Source organism: Oncorhynchus keta, chromosome 19 (genome assembly GCF_023373465.1).
Source record: "Oncorhynchus keta strain PuntledgeMale-10-30-2019 chromosome 19, Oket_V2, whole genome shotgun sequence".
Lineage (NCBI taxonomy): Eukaryota > Metazoa > Chordata > Actinopteri > Salmoniformes > Salmonidae > Oncorhynchus > Oncorhynchus keta.
Genome location: NC_068439.1, coordinates 58,713,542 through 58,730,028, shown reverse-complemented (window position 1 = coordinate 58,730,028; position 16,487 = coordinate 58,713,542). Strand labels below are relative to the sequence as shown.

At 43.4% G+C, this 16,487-nt stretch overlaps 1 protein-coding gene across 1 annotated transcript in view; it reads left to right on the top strand.

The window, feature by feature from the left end:
- LOC118398556 (disheveled-associated activator of morphogenesis 1-like) overlaps window positions 1-16,487 on the top strand; it is a 94,053-nt gene that overhangs the window by 47,718 nt on the left and 29,848 nt on the right. The window contains 7 exon segments of the mRNA XM_052470863.1: window positions 11,236-11,307; window positions 12,914-13,008; window positions 14,252-14,585; window positions 15,244-15,354; window positions 15,508-15,611; window positions 15,721-15,787; window positions 15,879-15,996. Coding sequence (XP_052326823.1) covers window positions 11,236-11,307; window positions 12,914-13,008; window positions 14,252-14,585; window positions 15,244-15,354; window positions 15,508-15,611; window positions 15,721-15,787; window positions 15,879-15,996 — 901 coding nt within the window.

Here is a 16,487-nt window from a genome sequence, read left to right as displayed (position 1 = left end):
CAAATTTGAGATTTTTGATTCCAACCGCCGTATCTTTGTGAGACGCAAAGTAGGTTAATGGATGATCTCCGCGTGTGTGGTTCCCACCGTGAAGCATGGAGGAGGAGGTGTGATGGTGTGGGGGTGCTTTGCTGGTGACACTGTCTGTGATTTATTTAGAATTCAAGGCAGACTTAACCAGCATGGCTACCACAGCATTATACAGCGATATGCCATCCCATCTGGTTTGCGCTTCTGTTTTTCAACAGGACTGTGTGTAATTATGCATTTCTTAGGCTGACCCATGCCAGACCTGGGCTGCAGACTTTTAAAGAGTCGGCTTGTGATTTCCCTCACACCTCCTTACATAGTCGGGCAGATAAAACACGATTGTCCACTTCTGACGGCGAAACTACTTACACTACTGCATATGTCGTGCCCCAATTAGTGGCCTTATTAAGAATCATCTTGGGGCCTGGACTAGCCTAAATGGGTCTCCCTACGTCTGAAAACAAGCCAAAAATGTCTCCATACCCTCATTATTATAAATGTGAGAAATGCTTGGAGTTGCACTTTATCCAACCTGCTTCCCCTTCACTATGTTGCTTTTATTCTTCTCTCTTTCTCTCCCTATTTCACTTGATTCTTTCTGTATGTTTGCTTAGCTGTGGTCCGAGGCAGAGTGGATCAGCAGGACTTTGCTGGGATTTTTTACCAGTGTTGCAGTGAGGATCAAAGCAGGGTAGTGTGTTTGGGCACAATTAATCAGCAGAGTTGGAGGAGGATAAACCCCTAGAGCCAGTGTGGAGGAAGGGGAAGCGGGGAGAGGGGATGGATGGATGGCCTTTGGGAGGTAGTTGGCCGCAGAGAGAGGGGAGTCTTGGCAGCGGGACGTCAGTAATGCAGACTCAGCAGTGAGCCTGGCCCGGGCCCAGCTAGCAAGGGCTTGGCATGGCTCCCCAAAGGCCTAAAGCTCACAGACAGAGCGGGTGGGGGGTTGTAAGGGTTGTGCTCAGTCGTCCAAAGCAAACAGGAAAGCCTCCCTTGGCAGGTGCAGCTTTTGTTTTCGAGTGAGAGGGAGATGGGGTTGGTGGTGGGGGCGGCCAAGCCCGCAGAGTGATGGAGGCACTCCTTTCTCAGTCCCCACTTCACAGCCAGCCAGTTCATTATGGAGCCTTTGTGTTCCAGAGGACTTCGATACGGTAACAGTTATCCAGTAAACACGATCCCCCGCAAGTTCCGCAGAACAAGCAACGGATAGTAGGCGAGCAGCGGCGCTGTCTCTCTGAATGAATTTGTTTACTTTGGTTCGGCCACCTGAATTGATGAGGTCATGCTGGAGAGCATCAATCGCTTTCTACAATTTAATTCAACATGGTTTCCTCTGTATTTGTCTCTGTTAATCAGGAGGTGCCCTGCTTAGCTGCTCTGTTAGCAGGGGATCTGCACTTGAAACACACAAAATGAAGGATGCTTGTTTTTTTTCTGTTCAAATATATTTTAATATATATATTTGTTGTTGGTCAAATCCACTTTGCCATAGTGCAATCTGCTTTAAAAGTTATTATAGTTACCTCCCTGGGTGCACTGACTACAGTAGGCACAATACCACTCAATTTTGTTCCAGATTCTGGATTATGTCCTAGGTGAAAGTACACATGTACACACTGACACACAGAGGCATACCACTGATTATGTTTGGGTGAGGGAAGTTTTGTTTTGCTATATGGAATCCTGTGTATTTGCTGTTATTTTAGTTTGTCAACTTTCTTTTCAGCCCCAGACTATGGCGACGTAATCTATATGATCTAGAAAAAAAAGAAACGAGGCGAGGTGCTGGCTAGCGGAGTAGAAAACGTGAAAATAAACGAGAGCTGCACACTGTAGGAGCTCAGATGCAAAAATGTAATATCCAACGTTCATCAGGGTATAATCAGGGTATGATGAAGACAGCTTGGCTGTCGAAACGTTGGATATTACATTTTTGCATCTGAGCTCCTACAGTGTGCGGCTCTCCTTTATTTTCAAGACATAATCTATATGAACACAGCTGCCACTTCTTTAACACTAGAGCTGCTGGGCCCCGAGGGACCCCCCTTCAAACTAATGAGCAGTCATTTTGACTGCAAAACACTAGCAGTGTAATTAATAAATTTCACATATGCTATCGCAAAAATGATCAGTTGGTTGTGTTTTTGACAGTCTTAGGTAACATTAGACTACATTTTTATAACACAATAGCATTTTAATTAGTTTTACTGTATGTTATTATGTTTAAAAAAAACAAGTTTAAGTTTTCAATCAGTTTTATTTGTGGAATACATTTGTTGCAACTATGAAACAAAACACATATGTGTTGGAGCACAGTAACAGCTTCTTGACAACAACAAAAATGATTTTAAAAAACCAACCACCAAGACGCACAGTCAGCAAGACGCGCCGTAAAATAATGAAAACATCAGAAGCCTAAACATTATTATAAGCGCCAATTGTGATTGATGAAGTGAAAATCAGCACAAAGGTAATAATGGCATTACAAAAACAATAATAGCATAATTTGACAGCTGTCGATATTCTGATAATCTGACCGTAGTATTGTCACCGGCTTGTTCTATCCAACCAATGTCATCCTTTCCTGTTTCCTGTCTCACCGTTTCATTTGGTGGTGGCACGGGCACCTGCTCAGTGCGCACGGTTCTGGCCTCAGAGGTGAAGGTTCAGAATTAGAAGAAGAATCATCAGAAATGTCATGATTCATTTCTTCCCCACTATCTGATTGGTTTTCATTCAGACTTTGTAGCAGCGCTAATGCGGCATGTGCATCCATTCTTCTTGGTATTCTTGCCATTGTAAATGGCTCACTATCTCACTGTGTACTCCAAGTAGGGCAGAGTAGACTGATAAGACTGCTTGGATTCGATGGACTGATGTAGGGTACATTCCATTTTGAGATTGCAATTAGAATAGATCAGTACAATAAAATGGGCCACCTTGTTCTTCATTCACAATTGGTGATTACTCAATTATGCATCATTCGCATCCTCTCGCTCATCAACTCACGCATTCTCCCCCTTTCTCCCCATCATACTTTACTTCATTTATTTGTTATTATGTGTTTATTATTATTATGTGTGAAATTTAGTTTTGGTTTAGGTTCAGCTTCGAGGCAATTATCAATGTGAATATCAACTGGGCACAGCGAGAAGGTGTGGAGCAGGCCTTACTGTCGGGGGAAGGAGGGGCAATGGGGGAAAGCCATTTAAAAAATATCACATGCCCTCCTAGAACTGGGTAGTACTTCCATTTTGTTGGTGATATTAAGATTCTAACAACAACAGTGTGTTATATAGACTTATTTAAGAAAGGTCATGGATGGAGTGAGGCATGACTTAAAAAATAAGTAATACAATGAGTAATACATTTTTAAAAATTGATGAGCAATCAAAATGACTGCTTCCTGTTGTTAAAACCCATTGGATGCTGTTTATCATAGCGCTCTACGCTTTATTATGGGTGACCGATAAAACTACCATACTGTGTTACCTCATCACTCCTAATTTACAGAAATACATTACTCATTCACAGGAATGGCTAACTCTTGAAATTCCTAGTCGCCAAATATTTCGGTAGAACAGCCTTAAGTTCTTATGAACCACATACTTGAACAAATTTCAGAATACCTTACGATTGGTTGCACTAGTGTTTAAAAAAAACATTTTTCCTTATTATTTACGTTGTGTTTTCTGCATCATGAAGCAGGGCTCTCTCGAAAAGAGACCTTGGTCGCAATGGAATATCCCTGATTTAAATAAAGGTCAAATAAATAAATGTTACGATGGTCCCACCAGCTCTCTGTAGTCAACTGCCAATGCCAGAAAACCACCAGCTGCCAAGGTTTGGGGGGGACCCTCATTTCAGGTCTCAGATTAGGTAAAGTCACTGTACAAAGCTAGGCTAGCTATGACTAGCTGAACTACGCTATATGAGACAAACACTCTGGCATATACACTACATGAACAAGAGTATGTGGACACCTGCTCGTTGAACATCTCATTCCAAAATCACGGGCATTAATACGGAGTTGGTCCCCCCTTTGCTGCTATAAATGCCTCCACTATTCTGGGAAGGCTTTCCACTTGATGTTGGAACATTGATGCGTGGACTTGCTTCCATTCAGCCATGAGCATTGGTGAGGTCAGGCACTGATGTTATGCAATTAGGCCTGCCTCGCAGTCGGCATTCCAATTCATTCCATAGGTGTTTGATGGGGTTGAGGTCAGGGCTTTGCAGGCCAGTCAAGTTCTTCCACACTGATCTCGACAAACCATTTCTGTATGGACCTCGCTTTGTGCTCGGGGGCATTGACATGCTAAACAGGAAGGCCTTCCCCAAACTGTTGCCATAAAGTTGGAAGCACAGAATCATCTAGAATGTCATTGTATGCTGTAGCATTAATATTTCCCTTCACTGGAACTAAGAGGCCTAGCCTGAACCATGAAAAGCAGTTCCAGACCATTATTCCTCCTCCACCAAACTTTACAGTTGGCACTTTAAGGGTTGGAAGCTCCCGACGAACAGTTATTGCGCTAGCATTGCTTCCGGAGGCAGTTTGGAACTCAGTAGTTAGTGTTGCAACCGACGACAGACTATTGTTAGTTGCTACACACTTCAGCACTCGGTGGTCCCATTAGGTAAGCTTGGGTGTCCACTTCCTTTTGTATATATAGTGTATGTAAATGTTTGTACGCCCATACTGGTCAACATGACCTTGAAGAGAGGTTGAGGGCTGCTGGCCACCCATCTTAAGGTCAGTGCTGGAGGTGCCGGATAGAGACAGCAGTTTTTAACCAGATTTCCAATAAAATAATTGTAAAAAGCAGACCTCACTCAAAGTTAACAATGAACTGCACAATATGAAATCTGCCTCGACTAATGCAATATGTTTCACATTAAGTATGGAGGAAACAACAATGTTGGCCAATGTTGGATTTTTGAGGTTGGTTAATTTTTTAAAATTGTTTTTTATTTAATTTAATTTTTTTTTATATAATCCCAGTTTTTGATTTCTGAATCTCTGAGCAATTGTATTTGTATAAAATATTTTTCCAAATGTTTTGAGCTCAGTATTAGTATCATTTATTGTATACAGTCATTTTGGCTCATCTCTATCAAGGGTGCCAATCATTTTGGAGGTGACTGTAGGTTGTACGCCATTTGGTCTGCCTACTTGTAGTCCCAAAACTGAAATAGAGCAGAGACTCAAAGTAGGACAATGCAGATAAGTGGGCCTAGTGTATCTTCAACTCATCTCTGCGAACTGTGGCCCAGAACACAGAGGGAGAAAACCAAACCTTTATGTCCATAGATTGTTCCTGGCAACATACGAAAGCACAAGCTTGATGAAAACCTTGGGAGAATTGTGAATGAATACTCAAGTTGTGCATTGGGGACATTGCTCGAATTTGGAAGACAACATCTGCCTTGCAGGGCTGTTGTCCATTAATTACAGTGGGCTCCAAAAGCATTGGGACATTTACTGTTGTCATTTTGTCTCTGTACTCCAGCACTTTGGATTTCAAATGATACTATTAATTTGAAGGTATTTTCAGGTGAACTTAAAGCACTTTTTGTACATAGTTTAGAAATTACATCACTTTTTTGTACATAGTCCCCCCATTTTAGGGGACCAAAAGTATTGGGACAAATTCACTTGTGTAGTCAAAAGTTATGTATTTGGTTCCATATTCCTAGTATGCAATGATTACATTGAGCTTGTTACTAGCACGCAATGATTACATCATGCATCATCAAACTTGTTGAATGCATTGGCTGTCTGTAGAGTCCCAAGCATGATGTAGTCATCGCATGCTAGGAATATGGGAATAAATACTAAAGTTTTGACTACTCTAATACACATATAAGTGAATTTGTCCCAATACTTTTGGTTCCCTAAAATGGGGGGCTATGTCCAAAAATGCATGCAATCTCAACCACACTGCACACTGCCCTAACCCACCTGGACAAGAGGAATACCTATGTGAGAATGCTGTTCATCGACTACAGCTCGGCATTCAACACCATAGTACCCTCCAAGCTCGTCATCAAGCTCGAGACCCTGGGTCTCGACCCCGCCCTGTGCAACTGGGTACTGGACTTCCTGACGGGCCGCCCCCAGGTGGTGAGGGTAGGCAACAACATCTCCTCCCCGCTGATCCTCAACACGGGGCCCCACAAGGGTGCGTTCTGAGCCCTCTCCTGTACTCCCTGTTCACCCACGACTGCGTGGCCACGCACGCCTCCAACTCAATCATCAAGTTTGCGGACGACACAACAGTGGTAGGCTTGATTACCAACAACGACGAGACGGCCTACAGGGAGGAGGTGAGGGCCATCGGAGTGTGGTGTCAGGAAAATAACCTCACACTCAACATCAACAAAACTAAGGAGATGATTGTGGACTTCAGGAAACAGCAGAGGGAACACCCCCCTATCCACATCGATGGAACAGTAGTGGAGAGGGTAGCAAGTTTTAAGTTCCTCGGCATACACATCACAGACAAACTGAATTGGTCCACTCACACTGACAGCGTCGTGAAGAAGGCGCAGCAGCGCCTCTTCAACCTCAGGAGAAAGCACTCACAAACTTCTACAGATGCACAATCGAGAGCATCCTGGCGGGCTGTATCACCGCCTGGTACGGCAACTGCTCCGCCCTCAACCGTAAGGCTCTCCAGAGGGTAGTGAGGTCTGCACAACACATCACCGGGGGCAAACTACCTGCCCTTCAGGACACCTACACCACCCGATGTTACAGGAAGGCCATAAAGATCATCAAGGACATCAACCACCCGAACCACTGCCTGTTCACCCCGCTATCATCCAGAAGGCGAGGTCAGTACAGGTGCATCAAAGCTGGGACCGAGAGACTGAAAAACAGCTTCTATCTCAAGGCTATCAGACTGTTAAACAGCCACCACTAACATTGAGTGGCTGCTGCCAACACACTGTCATTGACACTGACTCAACTCCAGCCACTTTAATAATGGGAATTGATGGGAAATGATGTAAATATATCACTAGCCACTTTAAACAATGCTACCTTATATAATGTTACTTACCCTACATTATTCATCTCATATGCATACGTATATACTGTACTCTACATCATCGACTGCATCCTTATGTAATACATGTATCACTAGCCACTTTAACTATGCCACTTTGTTTACTTTGTCTACATACTCATCTCATATGTATATACTGTACTCTATATCATCTACTGCATCCTTATGTAATACATGTATCACTAGCCACTTTAACTATGCCACTTTGTTTACTTTGTCTACATACTCATCTCATATGTATATACTGTACTCGATACCATCTACTGTATGCTGCTCTGTACCATCACTCATTCATATATCCTTATGTACATATTCCTTATCCCCTTACACTGTGTATAAGACAGTAGTTTTGGAATTGTTAGTTAGATTACTTGTTGGTTATCACTGCATTGTCGGAACTAGAAGCACAAGCATTTCGCTACACTCGCATTAACATCTGCTAACCATGTGTATGTGACAAATAAAATTTGATTTGATTTTATTTGAAAAATTTATGTAATTTCTATACGGTTCACACAATATGCATAAAAATACCATACAATTAAAGGACAAATCCACGGAGAAGTCACTAATTCCTTTAATTGACTATTTTTGTGAAGAAATATTTAATTTTGATGTTATAAGGTTGGTAGCAACATGGAAAATCGTAGTTGAAATTTGATGCACCTCAAGTCGACTGCAAAAGCCACAATGGGCTGGCTAGCTAGCTAGCTAGCAAACGTGGCTACAAACAATAATAACAAAGCTAGTTAGCTGTAAAATCGTCTAAACAAACTACACTATAAATGTAATAGTGAACAATCTCTCCATGTTCAACATGCATATCGATGTGCCTCACAGAGTGGAGTCTAACATTCGCAAAGGCAGATATGCTTTTGAGGAGATGGGAAACGTTGCCAACGTTAATGGGCTGCGTGGTGCATTCTGGTCGATTCTTGGACAAGACGTGAATGGGAGTCTTCTGAAACGGGAGTTAACTAACTTGCTATCTGTAACATCGTATAGTTTTGGAATCGTGACATTACGTACTATCAAGGAAAATAGGCACATTTCTCGACACAAACTCAGCAAAAAAAGAAACGTCACTTTTTCAGGGCCCTGTCTTTTAAAGATAATTCGTAAAAATCCAAATAACTTCACAAGATCTTCATTGTAAAGGGTTTAAACACTGTTTCCCATGCTTGTTCAATGAACCATATACAATTAATGAACATGAACCTGTGGAATGGTCGTTAAGACACCTACAGCTTACAGACGGTAGGCAATTAAGGTCACAGTTATGAAAACTAAAGAAGCCTTTCTACTGACTCTGATAAACACCAAAAGAAAGATGCCCAGGGTCCCAGCTCATCTGAGTGAACATGCCTTAGGCATGCTGCAAGGAGGAATGAGGACTGCAGATGTGGCCAGGGCAATAAATTGCAATGTCCGTACTCTGAGACCCCTAAGACAGCGCTACAGGGATACAGGACGGACAGCTGATCATCCTCACAGTGGCAGACCACTTGTAACAACACCTGCGCAGGATCGGTACATCCAAACATCACACCTGCGGGACAGGTACAGCATGGCAACAACAATTGCCTGAGTTACACCAGGAACGCACAATCCCTCCATCAGTGCTCAGACTGTCTGCAATAGGCTGAGAGAGGCTGGACTGAGTGCTTGTAGACCTGTTGTAATGCAGGTCCTCACCAGACATCACCGGCAACAACGTCGCCTATGAGCACAAACCCAGCGTCGCTGGACCAGACAGGACTGGCAAAAAATGCTCTTCACTAGCGAGTTGCGGTTTAGTCTCACCAGGGGTGATGATCGGATTCTCATTTATCGTAGAAGGAATGAGCGTTACACCGAGTTCTGTACTCTGGAGCGGGATCAATTTGGAGGTGGAGGGTCCTTCATGGTCTGAGGCGGTGTGTCACAGCATCATCGGACTGAGCCTGTTGTCATTGCAGGCAATCTCAACGCTGTGTGGGTTACAGGGAAGACATCCTCCTCATGTGGTACCCTTCCTGCATACTCATCCTGACATGACCCTCCAGCATGCCACCAGCCATACTGCTCATTCTGTGCTTGATTTCCTGCAAGACATGAATGTCAATGTTCTGCCATGGCCAGCGAAGAGCCCGGGTCTCAATCCCATTGAGCAGGTCTGGGACCTGTTGGATCGGAGGGTGAGGGCTAGGGCCATTCCCCCAGAAATGTCTGGGAACTTGCAGGTGCCTTGGGGGAAGAGTGGGGTAACGTCTCACAGCAAGAACGGGCAAGTTTGGTGCAGTCCATGAAGAGGAGATGCACTGCAGTACTTAATGCAGCTGGTGGCCACACCAGATACTGACTGTTGCTTTTGATTTTGACCCCCCTTTGTTCAGGGACACATTCCATTTCTGTTAGTCACGTGTCTGTGGAACTTGTTCAGTTTGTCTCAGTTGTTGAATCTTGATAGGTTCATACAAATATTTACACATGTTATGTTTGCTGAACAAAAACGCAGTTGAAAGTGAGAGGACATTTTATTTTTTTGCTGAGTTCACATTGACTTTGAGAAGGGATTGCGTAACTATTAGCCTAGCGACAACCTGAACGCGATTGGTCGATAGTCTGCTTAGTGGGGCGATTTACGTTCCTTTGTTCATTGGATCTCTTTTCTATGATATCTCAGACAAATGCACCATACAATGCACCCTGGACTAAAGAGACAAACAAATAGGAATAATGTGCTAGACCTTTCATTACATTACACATTTCTCGAGGTAGGAATATCACAAAAATATCATCAGTGGTTCATTTGAGAGAAGACATCCTCCAGAGTTATGACATTGGCCAGTATTGAAATCTGACATATGTGATAGACGTTTTTGTGATCTAAAAGCCATATTCCTATGAACTACCAGTGAAGTAAGAGCGATTTAGCACGTTGCTACGTAATACAGGACGGATTTATCACTGTCCGAACGCCAATAACTCGGATACACATGAAAACTTGAAAAGACCCAGAGAATCGATAGAACATCACTCAGAGATGCATAAAAACATAGCATTCAAAATGGGTGAACCTTTCATTTAAGGCTAACAATCTGCACTTTCACCTCAGTCATTGTATCATTTCAAATCCAAAGTGCTGGAGTACAGAGCCTAAACAACAACACAATTGTCACTGGCCCAATACTTTTGAAGCTCACTGTAATTAATGGACTTCAGTCCTGCAAGGCAGATGTAGCCTGCCAAATTCGAGCAATGTCCCCAATGCACAACTTGAACATTCTTTCACTAATCTCCCAAGGTTTTAATCAAGCTTGTGCTTTCGTATGTTGCCAGGCAGAATCTATGGAGAAAGGTTGGTTTTCTTCCTCTGTGTTCTGGGCCGCAGTTCTCAGAGACGAGTTGATGATAAACTAGGCCCCCTTATCTGCACTGTCCTACTTTTGAGTCTCTGCTCTGTTCCCGTTTGGACTATTCATATATCCACCATACTAGATCTACTCTGTTTCTTGTGTCAAGTTGTGTGAGTGTGTTTGCGCTCATATTTTTTATGTTTATGTTGCGTGTTTTTGTTTCTGTGCACACATGCCTGTATAGGTCCGTGTGAATTGTGTGTAAATTAGGTAATTTACTCTCAGGGCCCTGAATGTGGTTGGCAAATCTGTTGTTGAAATGCTAAATGTGTTTCTGCTTTCAAGAGGAAGTCCCTGTCGTGATGGCTGAGATGGCATGTGAAATGTGTTATTCCCATGGTTCTCAGTCAGAATATATAATTCCCACATTGTGTTATGAGCATTTTATTCCAACTCTACAATTCCCACTCATTTCATGCTTTACATTACTTTCATCATTCTACCTACCATGTTATTGTTGAGGATGTTCTCAGCTCAAGTAGGCCACGTGATTTATTGGGGTCATGATGATTTAAAACAATATGCTTCCATTACTGTGTTTTATTCTCAACTCCTCTGTGCTCCCGGTCTCTTGCATGGACTTAACAATGGTGGAAACTCAGTCCAGCCGATGCTGACACCAAACATTTGAGATTGTACAAGTGCACCCTTCTGGAAAAGGGTGGAGAATTTGGACACAGCCCTAGTGGAAGACTCTAACCGACCAAACACATACTCTCTTCTCCTCTTTTTAGGAACAAGAGGAGAACAAAGGTGCAACCAGCTGGCCAGAGTATTACATTGACCAGCTCAATTCCATGGCTGCCGTAAGTAATGACTCCTTGTCATTCTTTACTCTAGGTCTCTTGACTATGATTTTGTATCCATCTCTATCATTGATACTTCCAAAGTGAGTGTAGAGTCTACTGTGGTACTGAATTTCACTTTCACACTCCTTAAACAGATCTGGAAGAGACTTGACTGTCAATATAAACATTTCACTTTATCATTTACATGCTTGATATCAGTGATCCTAAAACCTGATATGCAGTATGCTGGTTTATGTCCCAGCTTAGTGGCATCACACCTGATTCTACTGAGCTGGGACTAAAGCAGTTGAATACACTGCGACGATGAATGGCTAAAAGCTACGGGTGGCCGTCCTATTTGCTGTCGCTGCGGCGTGTTATAGGGACCACTCGGTTGCACTCGGCCGTCCATGGTTCTGGTGTGCGTTTCCCATAAAATGTGCATTACTGCGGCTCTACAAGAGCAGGATGGAGGATCACTGTGTCTATATCAACTTTTGCACTGATTTGAGATTATCCTTGATTGAAACCTGATCGGGTAATAAAAAGCATGTGCAGTAACTTAAATGATTCCTAAATTCTCAATAAAAGGGATTGTACTGTACTCTAACCTCCAAAACAATGTAACAAACAAATGCAAACAGTTATAATTACATCGGTAATCTGTAGCTCCTCAGATCAATCCTAAATCAGATTAATTCTGCATTCATGTTAGATTCAAATGTAACCGCAATTGTCAGCATTTTAACTCCTGGCACGTGCTATGTTGATATGTTTTTGGTAATACTATTGCAGTTTTGGCAGGTGCAAGAGGTTCTGGGTAAGTTCCAAAGAAAGACATGCAATATCTAGCACAGACATGCCTCAGGCCTAGACACATCCAGCCGACTCAACTATCTAGAACTGTTCCTTTTGTATTCAAACAGCCGAGCAAAAACCTGGCACAGATTCGAGACCTTTCTCCTTTATCTGAATGGCACGTTCTCCACTACACTTCATTTATAATAAAAGCCACTGAACACAGAAATTGCTGGCACATGCTGGGATGCTTGTTATCGGATCCAAACATGGAGTCCCTTTCAGGTGCTTGTTCCCCAGCTGTTCCATACGCATGATAAGCAGCATAGGTTTTTAGCTGCACATGTGCAAAAAGCGTAAAGCAAAACATTACTTTCCAGTCAGAAATTGTATCTTTTAAAGCCACAGTCTATAAGATTTCCAGTAATTAAATACAGAAATTATACACATTGATTTTGAATATGACTTACAGTACAAATACCTTCATCAGTTCAGTACAACTTTCCTACTTTTTTATGTAACCAAATAACGAAAGACCTGTTACTTCACGTTCTACTTGAGGTTTTTTGTTGTATTTTATGTATGAATCGAATCATGCTTAAACAGGAATGTTGCTCTCACAGGATGTCATACGTCAAGCACTACAGATAATCTGTATCACGCGAATATCACGGGATTCATTTGCTCTATTGTCTCTGTTTCCTATTGGCACTGTTCAGTTAGTGTGGCTTGAAAATACAGCACCTGGCTCAAGGAGCAGTCTAACCAATTCACTGCATTTGACATGTTCTAACAGCTTTGGTGACGCTATATTTATGTTGCACAGAGGAAGACACTCCTTGCCCTGGAGAAGGAAGATGAGGAGGAGAGGAACAAAACGATAGAGAGCCTGAAGACTGCTTTGCGGACGCAACCCATGAGGTGCCCTGGCTCTCAAACTTCCATACACTTCACTGTACGGTGGATACACTCGCTAAAGAAACTCATTTAAATAGACTTATATACACACATCCTCTTCAAAAATGACCTGTAGCTACCAATAAACACAGGAGGGAACAGGATTGTTTTCTGAAATGAATTTCATATACAAACGCTCACAGACACACACACACACACACACACACACACACACACACACACACACCCTTCTCTCTATTTCCATGCACTCTTCCTTCATTTTTTTTGTACTCTCATAGAATATACTCATAGCACACCAGCGCTTTGAATTACAACAACTGAAATAACAGGGCCCTACAGGGAGTAATTGCCATTGGAGTTACAGACCTATAGAAGTGTATATGCAGACCAGAATGAACAACAACGGCCCAGTAATTCATCACTGTACTGTAGATGGCTAGGCTGGAACACCACTCTTGGATATTGTCACACATGTCATAAATGATATGGTCCCTCTGCTGCGCTAGTTACAGTACCAATGCTATGTGGAGCAGTTATGTAACTGCTCTTAATAAAAGTAGGCTTTATTATTCTAACGCTTCAGGCAGTCCTTCCCAGAACACCTAATCTTTCATTCAAATCACCTATTATGTCGTTAATCATACTGACTGCTGTGGGGCAGTAACCTGGGTAGCGATCATTGCAACGTAAAATGTATTGGAATGGAAAATGAAGATGAGTGTTTCTTATTGGCCAAGTCCAGGTAGACCCCTCCCTGTTTGTCTGTTTCTTCCGTTTGGTGCCTAATGAACACGACCCAGATTGATCTGCTGATTGAACATATGGTGTCCCTCTGGCTGCATTGTGTGTAGCATGTGTTTTTGTCTCTTTCACATTAGTGTGTGTTGCACCGTTTAATGACCCTGTGCGACCTGAAGATCAGGTGTCAGAATTTCACCCCCAGGGGTTATGGTGGCACTTGGTCACTTACTGGCCTTTTATTTCTTCAGGTCTTTGTTTTTTAACAACTTTGATAACACACTCACAGAGGTGGACCATTTTCTCAGCATGTTAGACCTAATTACTATTTTGGGTATTTCCAGTGCTTAGGATTGTAGTCTTTATACCCTATTTCAAGTGGAAGTAATGACAATTACTACATGAGATCCCATAGAGTAGCCACTTTCCTCCAACTGGCAACTGGCACTTGCACTTTTAACTTAGTTTTTTAAAATTGATATCCCCATTTCCACTTGACCTTCCTCAGGTTTGTGACTAGGTTCATTGACCTAGATGGCCTGACCTGTATCCTCAACTTCCTGAAGACCATGGACTATGAGACGACCGAGTCGCAGATCCACACCTCGCTCATTGGCTGCATCAAGGCCCTAATGAACAACTCCCAGGGGCGCGCCCACGTGCTCTCGCACTCTGAAAGCATCAACATCATCGCCCAGAGTTTGGCCACCGAGAACGTCAAGACCAAGGTGGCGGTGCTGGAGATCATGGGCGCTGTGTGCCTTGTGCCTGGCGGGCATCGGAAGATCCTGGAGGCCATGCTGCACTACCAGCGCTTCGCCTGTGAGAGGACGCGCTTCCAGGTGGGCAAGGGGAGGGTTATTAATTAATATTTTAGTCCCCGTTAGCAACCGATCCCCTTAGTTGTATTGGATAAACATTCAGTACCATTTAATATTGTAACACTTTGAACGGGGTATGGTAGTAGGTGCCAGGCGCACCAGTTTGTGTCAAGAACTGCAACGCTGCTGGGTTTTTCACACTCAACAGTTTCCCTAGTGTATCAAGAATGGTCCTCCACCCAAACAACAACCAACCAACTTGACACTACTGTGGGATACATTGGAGTCAACATGGGCCAGCATCCCTGGAGAACAGTTTAGACACCTTGTAGAGTCCATGCCCTGGTGAATTGATGCTTTTCTGAGGGCAAAAGGGGGTGCAACTCTATATTAGGAAGGTGTTCCTAATGTTTTGAACACTCAGTGTATAGTTGACACCCATTTATAGGTATTCATTTCAGTGCTTGAATAATGTAATATTTCCTTTAAACATCCGCCCTTTATTCAAATAACACGATTGGCTGGCCATTTTCAACAGTAAACGCTTTACATTGGCTAAAGTGGTTTGCCTCAATGGTTTGTGCAACTTTGTGTCTGCAATATAAATTGTCTCTACAATACGATTGCTCTCTGAACGACGAGCCATATCTGTGGTCATCTCCTCTCTTTCACCACCCAGACCCTGCTGAACGATCTGGACCGGAGTACGGGTCGGTACCGGGATGAGGTCAACCTGAAGACAGCCATCATGTCCTTTATCAATGCTGTCCTCAGCCAAGGTGCCGGAGAGGTAAAATTAGCCGTCAACCTCTGCATCGCTTGTCTCGTAACTCCACACTTGCACCATACTTCAATTTGATTTTCTCTTCAATCGAACTTGTGCTGCACCCCAATCTAATTTAACACCTACTTTTGGTGGTCCTCCATCTTGTTATGTTCCCAGGCCAGTTTAGAGTTCCGCATCCACCTCCGTTACGAGTTCCTGATGCTCGGAATTCAGCCAGTCATTGATAAACTTCGCTCCCATGACAACTCCACGTTAGACCGGTGAGTTGGAGCCCAGTTCCCGTTAACCTGAATTGTGACACGAGTCCCTTTTCTTCTCTTGATCTCTGACTATACATGCCCCTATTCATTTTTACTTAATCTCCCCCAGGCATTTGGATTACTTTGAAATGCTGCGCAATGAGGACGAGTTAACTATGTCGCGACGTTTTGAGTCGGTAAGTAAAAACTTCTTGTTTCCTTCCTGAATTCCATCGTCGGTTGTGCATGATAAGGACTGTGACTTGTCAACGTGTTCTCTGTTCCCAGGTGCACATAGACACTAAAAGTGCTTCCCAGGTATTTGACCTCATCCGGAAGAAGATGAACCACACTGACGCATACCCTCACTTTATCTCCGTCCTGCACCACTGTCTCCTCATGCCTCGTAAGTGCTCCCTTCCGCATTCCTGACCTGCTGCTAATGTTGACCCCGGTCAGTAAGAATTTAGCGCTGTGACTTTGATAGTTGCCCAGAATATTGTGTGTTCCCTATTCCTGTCAGTGGAGGCTGCTGAGGGGAGGATGCCTCATAATAATGGCTGGAATGGAGCGAATGAAATGGCATCAAACACATGGAAACCGTATGTTTGATGTATTTTCTACCATTCCACGTGTTCTGCTCCGGCCATTACCACGAGCCCGTCCTCCCCGATTAAGGTGCCAGCCAACCTCATGATTCCAGTAGAGCTGACCTGCTGTCTTCTTCCTGCTAGCTGTGCGTGTGTGGGGGTGCAGGTGTGTGTGGGGGTGCAGGTGTGTGGGGGTGCAGGTGTGTGGGGGTGCAGGTGTGTGGGTGTGCATGTGTCTGTGCACTTTGAATTCATTTTTATCTGTATGACGATTTGTCAGCAAACCAAGATGGCATCTTGCCCTCTA